Source organism: Morone saxatilis, unplaced genomic scaffold, assembly GCF_004916995.1.
Source record: "Morone saxatilis isolate NCDOM2014 unplaced genomic scaffold, NCSU_SB_2.0 Contig10, whole genome shotgun sequence".
Classification (NCBI taxonomy): Eukaryota; Metazoa; Chordata; class Actinopteri; family Moronidae; genus Morone; species Morone saxatilis.
Window position 1 is genome coordinate 18,323,552 of NW_023339652.1, and position 7,130 is coordinate 18,330,681.

The 7,130-nt window shown below is 42.4% G+C and overlaps 2 protein-coding genes across 3 annotated transcripts in view; one reads left to right on the forward strand and one right to left on the reverse strand.

The window, feature by feature from the left end:
- The window catches only part of mrps33 (mitochondrial ribosomal protein S33), a 3,381-nt gene extending 1,583 nt beyond the window's left edge, over positions 1-1,798 (reverse strand). The window contains exons 1-2 of one of the 2 annotated variants that reach the window (XM_035675211.1): positions 1,608-1,798; positions 37-253 (exon numbers count right to left, since the gene is read on the reverse strand). In XM_035675211.1, the coding sequence (XP_035531104.1) occupies positions 37-251 (215 nt within the window). In that variant the 5' untranslated portion in view covers positions 252-253; positions 1,608-1,798. Of the gene's footprint in view, positions 1-36; positions 257-1,607 lie in introns of both variants that reach the window. The other variant, XM_035675206.1, reaches the window with a different exon arrangement.
- Positions 1,799-4,824: 3,026 nt separating this feature from the next.
- tmem178b (transmembrane protein 178B) overlaps positions 4,825-7,130 on the forward strand; it is a 106,634-nt gene continuing 104,328 nt past the window's right edge. The window contains exons 1-2 of the mRNA XM_035675097.1: positions 4,825-4,914; positions 5,163-5,831. Of these exons, the coding sequence (XP_035530990.1) occupies positions 5,450-5,831 (382 nt within the window). The 5' untranslated portion in view covers positions 4,825-4,914; positions 5,163-5,449. The remainder of the gene's footprint in view (positions 4,915-5,162; positions 5,832-7,130) is intronic.

Genomic DNA, 7,130 nt, shown 5'->3' on the forward strand with positions numbered 1-7,130 from the left:
CAGCGGAAATGCAGCGGAAATGCACTTCTGGGCTACCTGAACAGTCCCAGGAACCTGAGCTTCTGGGTCATGCCATAGTAAATCTTATGATGTGGGTACCAGTCGTACACCTCCTTCCTCTTGGCCATAGGGGGTTCCTGGAACAGCTGGACCACCTTCATAGATTTGGAGTCTGTCGGATGCACAACCTCCCCGAAGATCTGCGCGCTCAGTCTGGCCATGCGCATGGCATAGGTGGACAGACCGGCCATGACTGCTGAGCAGAGACAGGTGGAGTCCATATCACATGACTGAGCACTTTGTATACAGTGGTGACAATAACCATAGTTTTACACAGTTAAATGAGATGAGATGCAGAGCTTTGCGCTGTGTGTGCGCTGTGACGGATTACATGAAGCGCTCTCTACTAGCCGACCAATCACAGGCAAATATAAAATATAAATATAACTATTTTGATAATCATTTTAGACACTTTCTGAACTTCTGAGCAACTCAAACAAATTTGCTGCTGTTTTGTTAGAGCTGCACAATTAGTTGAAATAAATCATGAAATTGCAATGTGGACAAGTGCAATATGCTAACTGCAGAAGCTGTAATAGGTCAAATGTGTGAATTATAATGAAGAACTGCTGTTTGTTCGGTACAGAAAGCTTACAAATGATACATCATCTTTTTAAGAGTTTGGGTTTTTTCCAGTGAAAAAGAAAATCATGATTGTTTATTGCCAATTATCTATCAAAACCACATCGTGCAGCCCTATTTTTGTGTCATACATAACAGTAAGCTCAGTGTGTTTTGGTCATTTTAAGTTGTTTTGTGTCTCATTAGGAAACATATTGGAGGTGAAGCAGAGCTCTGAAGTGCTGCTGTTGGTTCAAAACTGCACATCGATGTAGTAATCACTCTGGAGATGAATATGGTAAAAACATCAGATTGCAATTATTTTGACAGATGTTGCAATTGACATGATTCACGATTAGTGGGAATGATCATTTTATGATTTCAAAAGATACTGATGTGACATTTGTTAGGCTCTGTACCAAACAAACATGTTCTCTTACATCTGAGGACAAGATCTGTAGACCAGGGAACCTCTTCAATACTAAAATATTTCATTATAATGCTACGATCAAAAAATTGGCATCTGTGATTTGCTTCTTGCACTTGGCCATATTGCTATTTCTATAATATTCTGATTAATTGTGCAGCCCTAAGATGAAAAGAAGCAGTTATACTCCTGTCCAACCCTTCCTGCCACAGCAGATCCATACCAACACTCATCTGCACACATACTAAATAACACAGCAGAATGAAACCTGAGATGCAGGTCATAGTTTTTATTCAGTGACTAATGATGTGACTGTATCTGCATGGAGTGTTACTGTAGACTCAGTATGCTGTGCCTACAACATTAGCAATATTAACAGAAATCCTGTTGTCAGTGTGATTTCTCTTTGTCTGTGCACATCTGTCGCACTGACTAACACTGTGAGTTCATGTAAGCGCATATGTTCTGTGCTTTAGTCACCATACCGGGTTAGGTGTTTAGACAGCTCCTCATGTGCTCAGCTAGCCTCCTTATCAACAATAACAACATGGCGTCTTACCTGAGTCTGGAGCCTGTGAGGAACAACGTACCGTTGTTTAGTCAAACGCGCTATAAACGCTACTAAAACACAGTTAGCCGCAGTTTAATAATAACTGTACTTTCAACGTTTCAGCTATCGTTAACCTTCACGAGCCATACTGCCATCATCTCTGTCGCGCATGACACATTTCCCGTGGCGCTGATTGGTTAGTTGCTTTCACTTCCTGTTCTGCCTCTTCTTCACTTTAATGGCGGAGTGCAATCATTGACTTTGAAAGTACATCCCGCCACCTACTGCACCGGAGTACGCAGAAATTGGTTTTACGTTTACACTGCGAAACAAGCGGACCCCTAAATAAATAAATAGCTTCAGTTTTCTGGGCATCCTTACCCCTCCTCCAGTTATTGTCTCTTTTTATATACAAAATATATTGCCCCACTTGATTGTGACCAACTAGAATATTTTGCGAGACAGATGGTCCTAGGAAGTCCAAGTGCAAATACCAATGAGACAATAAAAACACAGACCCATGTCAGACTCGAGTACTACAGTACTGCTCTGTAGGACAAAAAAATTCTTATCCCTCTAGTTTTTCTTGCCTTTTCCTCATTATACCTTTTTAAATTATTTTACCAAAAGGAATATCTTTCTTTTTTGTTGCACTTTTGTCTGCTCCTTTATTCCCTTTAATGCCCACATGGACAGGTACCCAACAGACTCTTATATCCTCTCCTATTCTATGACATTCACTTCCTGTTTTGTTGAAAGGTAGTATTCCTGGTTATCATTCAGCTAATTAGTTCGTTTAAAAAAAGGTATTGTTATGCATCTGGTGAATTTCGTAATACCTTTAAAATGAACTGGGCTATTAAAGCATTTTTATAAAGAATCCTATTTCAAACTGGAATTTTGTTCAATTGGGGCCTTGACTTATGCAGAGGTAGCAATTCCAACATTGTTTATGGACACCAGTAAGCAGAAATATTCAAATACACAAGGTGAAGATAACACATTTATACCATATGTTATATATGACATGTTATATTTGCATAATGTGGGGATGTCTGCGACTTGTGGTAAACATAGAACATATTTTCAGTCAGATATCTTGAGGTCAGAGGTCAAGGGTTAGGGTTACACAGGTATATTATTTGGAATAACAGAGACATTTTGTTTAAGAATAAATCACTTTTCTTTGAATGATGGCTTAAGAATCCTTCATAGTTTTTTATTTAGCCAGTGTGGATGTGAAATAGGTCTCCATTAACATTCATAGCCCCTCAACAGCCCCTTGTCACACACACCTTTAACCCAGGCCAGGGTTAACCTAAGCCCAGGGCTATATGAGGCGCTGCATTTCTATTAGCCATTAAAAATTAGGCAACAACTAAATTATTGAACTCAGTTGTTCATCAAAGCTTTTTCAACCTCAGACTCTTCAGTGATATCTAAGTGCATCTGCAAATACCTGTAACTTATATAGCAGATTGGGGTTCACTGTGTGAAATAGTGCAGCACTCAAGATACATATTATAAAAATACAATGTCTACTATTCTTCTTTGTATTGTTTATTGTGATTGTGTAGAATTTAAATGTGCATATGTTTCAGTCCTCTTTGCAGCATTCATTTTGTGTCTTTACAATTTACAACCAGGAGAGGGTGCCAGATGTGAAGAAATAGAAAACTGCAGCAGTAGATTCTTCTTAGCATTTTCAAAGCTTTACCTGGGCACAGCAGAGTGACACACAGGAAATAAAGTGGCCATGAACACAGACTCAGAGCGCAGACTCTGGCAGGGACAGGTCAAAATGAATTAGAGGAACATCATTACAATTCAGGTTGGTTCGTTGGGTTACACCAGAGCAGAAAAAGCCTTCACAACTATATTTGTCAATGTTTAGTGCAGTGGTTCCCAGCCATTATCCTTAAGGGACCCCCAACTGACAACCCCCTCTGTCTATCAGAGAGTGAGGGATCTGTGATATAGCCTGTGTTCAACTCTTCAAACTTTAGATCCTAAAAAGTTATGTTTATGTTTTCTTACAAGCCTTAAAATCAATAAGGCCGTGTGACCCTCTTTGCTTTGGTGGCCCCTGGTTTATTGTACCCACAATATAAAACGAACTACATATTATGGAATGAATTTGGAATAAAGTCAACCACCCAAACAAATGATTTCTCAGGTTTAGAGACCTTCACCATTTCGGAAATTTCACTCCACCTTTACCTGTCCCTGTCAGTGTATCGATTATGAGATATGGATCAGGGAATTTCAAATCTGTGAACATTTTTCCAGCTTTACTTCAGTGAAATATTTATTTGTTAATAATGTCTTTCCAGGTGATTTCTTTATTCTGTGTTGCATTGATGTATGAGTGTTTTCATTAAAAGCTACTTTAGAGAGACTGCTGTCAGGCATTTTGTGTTTGTGTGTCTGAACCTTTTGCTGTTTAAAAGAACACAAAACATTAATTAACATTAAATCCTGACCAGTCCTGTCAGTGTGTCTGGAGATTTAAGCAGTATAAATAAAGTTATGCTTGAAGGGAGAAACTTCACCTTATTTCCCTTCCTCAATCCATCTCCTATTAATCTGAATGTTATCCTAACTTTTATAACCCAGCTCAGGTTCCTCTGGCTCCTCCTAGTACTCCTAATGGTATTTGCAAGAATCCACCAGGCCTGGATGAAAACAACCTATTAGAGCTAAGAAAGATAGTTGATTATTGAGTCTCATTCCCAGGTTGTCAAATACAGATGCTTCGGGACCCTATGAGACTCAACAATTTTTTCACAGATTATCTGTCTAATTTACTACTGTCGGGATATAGTGAAAGTTTCAGCAAATATGACAAAAAATATGTTTATGAACCATACCTACTGCAGCTTTAAATCAAATAAATAGAATTTCAATTAAACTATAACAAAAGTGGTTGCCTCATGGTGAACTCCTGAGGGTGTGGGCCCCTAGACATTGTCATGCTTGGCCGGGTTAAGTCCATTATAGGCCTCATACTTTAAAATGTATAGCCTACTCTTACTTCCCATTGACTGTGTTCAGGATTTGTGCCACAGTAAGTCATAACAGCGGTAGTATGAAGAAGCATGGTAGTTTATGTTTGTTCAATCAAATATCATGTAGCCTGTAAGCTAACACCAGACGCCGCTGTTGATTGGTTGGTGGACAGGCCTGCTCTAGCAGCTGCCGTCATCCTCTCAGACGTGCTGGGGATGCTGACTCTGCTCCCTCTCCTCCTTTCCTCTCCTCCTCTCTCCTCCGGCTGATGGACTGCGGTCTGCACGGGCTGTTTGCACTACATTAGGTACATTTACTCTCTCTAAATTAAGCGGGTGTCATTTGAGGCGGTCCTGGTTTGCATTGTTTTTTGTAAATGGGCAAATCGCTCTAGCTCTTTCTACAGTTTTCTCTCCTCCTTCATTGTCCGTGGCTGGTTTTAGTGGGTGGGTTATGCAGTGGGGGTGGTATTCTGTGTGAAATATAGCCTTAAGTGTGCTTTACTAAAACACCTGAATGCTGTGCTGATGTGTTTTGTGCGTGTCCCCTGCGCAGACGGATGGATGCTGGAGATCCGGGGCTGAGATGAGATAAGCGTCTCTGTCTCCGTCGAGCTGCTGCAGCGCCGAGCACGCAGAAAAGAGTCGGAATACGGGATTTAACGACTGATTCTGCCTGTGAGCTGAAAGCTTTGCCTCCTATTTTGCGCCGCCACCCCGATAATGCTCCTGCCGCTGCTCTCCAGAGGTGATGTGAGCTGAACTTGCTGGAGGGGGGGGGTGAAAGCCGCAGAGGAGCTGTCCGTCTGTCGAGGTGCTGATGCGGCTGTGACAGAAGCGAGCATGGCTGCCGGGAAGTTGCTGCTCTACGCTGGGCTCTCTCTTTCTCTCTGCGCCCTGGGCATGCTGGCCGTGGCGATGTGCTCCGACCACTGGTACGAAACCGACGCCAGGAGGTACAGGGACCGGTGCCGAAGCTTTTCCAGCCGCCGCAAGGACCCGGGCTTCATCTACATCCCCAACAACAGCCTTCCGCTGCGGGCCAGCCGGAGCAGCCTGCCCCGCTGGGAGGAGAAGCTGCTGCTGGCCCGGAACCGGCGGCAGCTGTTCGCCATGAGCGCCGCGGACGAGTGCAATAGGCAGTATAACTCAACCAACATGGGGCTGTGGAGGAAATGCCATCGGCTGGGCTTCGATCAAGAAATCGAAGACCTCATCCGGAAAGGTAAGAATGGAAGTCGGACAGCTAAAGAGGCTAAAGTTGTTGCAGAGACAGCAGTGTGCATTCCACACTGTTAGAAAATCAATTAGTCCGCTCTGTAGTGGTTGTTCATTTGACCAAAGGGCGAACAAGGGCACTGAGCTGTATTTCATTGCTGCTATGGAAGCAAATGTTTGTCCAAAGGCATGCCCTATGTGTGTGTGTGTGAGTGTGTGTGAGAGAGAGAGAGTGGGTATGGACGGCCTGTGGCTGCAGACTGCTTGTTGTCATGCTATTTTGCAGAAGAGGGGCGCATGTTAATTATGTCCCTATTCTCAGGTCTGATTGTGGCTCTTGGTAAGTTTTAAGTGGTGCTTACCTGACAATGTAACTGCAAATAATGACATAATCATTCCTGGGTGTATGGGCTGGACAGTAAGCACTCGGGAAGAGGTGGGGGTGGGGGGTAATCATAGAGCTGTTTCTTTATGGTCTTGAATCTTCTAAAAAGAGTTCAGTCAAGTGCATTCTACAGATGCTGCCCTTTACTCAGTTTCCAAAGATTCATCACTTAGTTCTAGATCTATACAGGCCTAATGTGCAGGGCTGGACTCACCTGCCTGGGTGACCTCGGGCAAAACTGAGCTGGTGGCACCGGAGCAAGACCCCATTCTTCCCACACATGTGTACAGTGTTCTATATGATGGAATAATACATGGCCCACAGATTATTTTACCTTTGAGTAACATTTAAAGGGTAACTGGTATATTTCAACCTGGATGGTATCTAAAGGTAGCCAGTATGGTTGGCTCAGTCCTGACTCTGCCAGCTCCCGAGCTGAGACGGGCTGAATGAAGCCTGGTTACTGAAATCAGTGACAGCACCCACCTGTCACTCAAAGTTGACACACCCTTAATTATGCATGAGTTTAAGCCTTAAAATAATTTAAACAAGTGAGTTCTAAAAAAATTCACCCTTGTACAATTGTCATAAATGGGGAAATAAGCTGTAGAGACCAAAACAGTTTTTTTGGACCAGGCTTTAAATGTGTTTATTTCTGCTGTAAAGTTGGACATTTTAGTATGGGGTCTTATGGAGATTGTCTCACTTTTGCAGCCAGCCTCAAGTGGCCGTTAGAGGAACTGAAGTCCTGTAAAGGATCCCTGTTAGACCTGTTGGTTTAACCAGTATCTGTATCACTGTGTTCAAACCACTAGACTACACTGACAAAAATTATAATTTTACTTCATAACATCATAACACTTCTTTCAAACTGGACAGAAACAAAACAATCTTAGTTAGTCTTTCCACTGTTCGAACAAT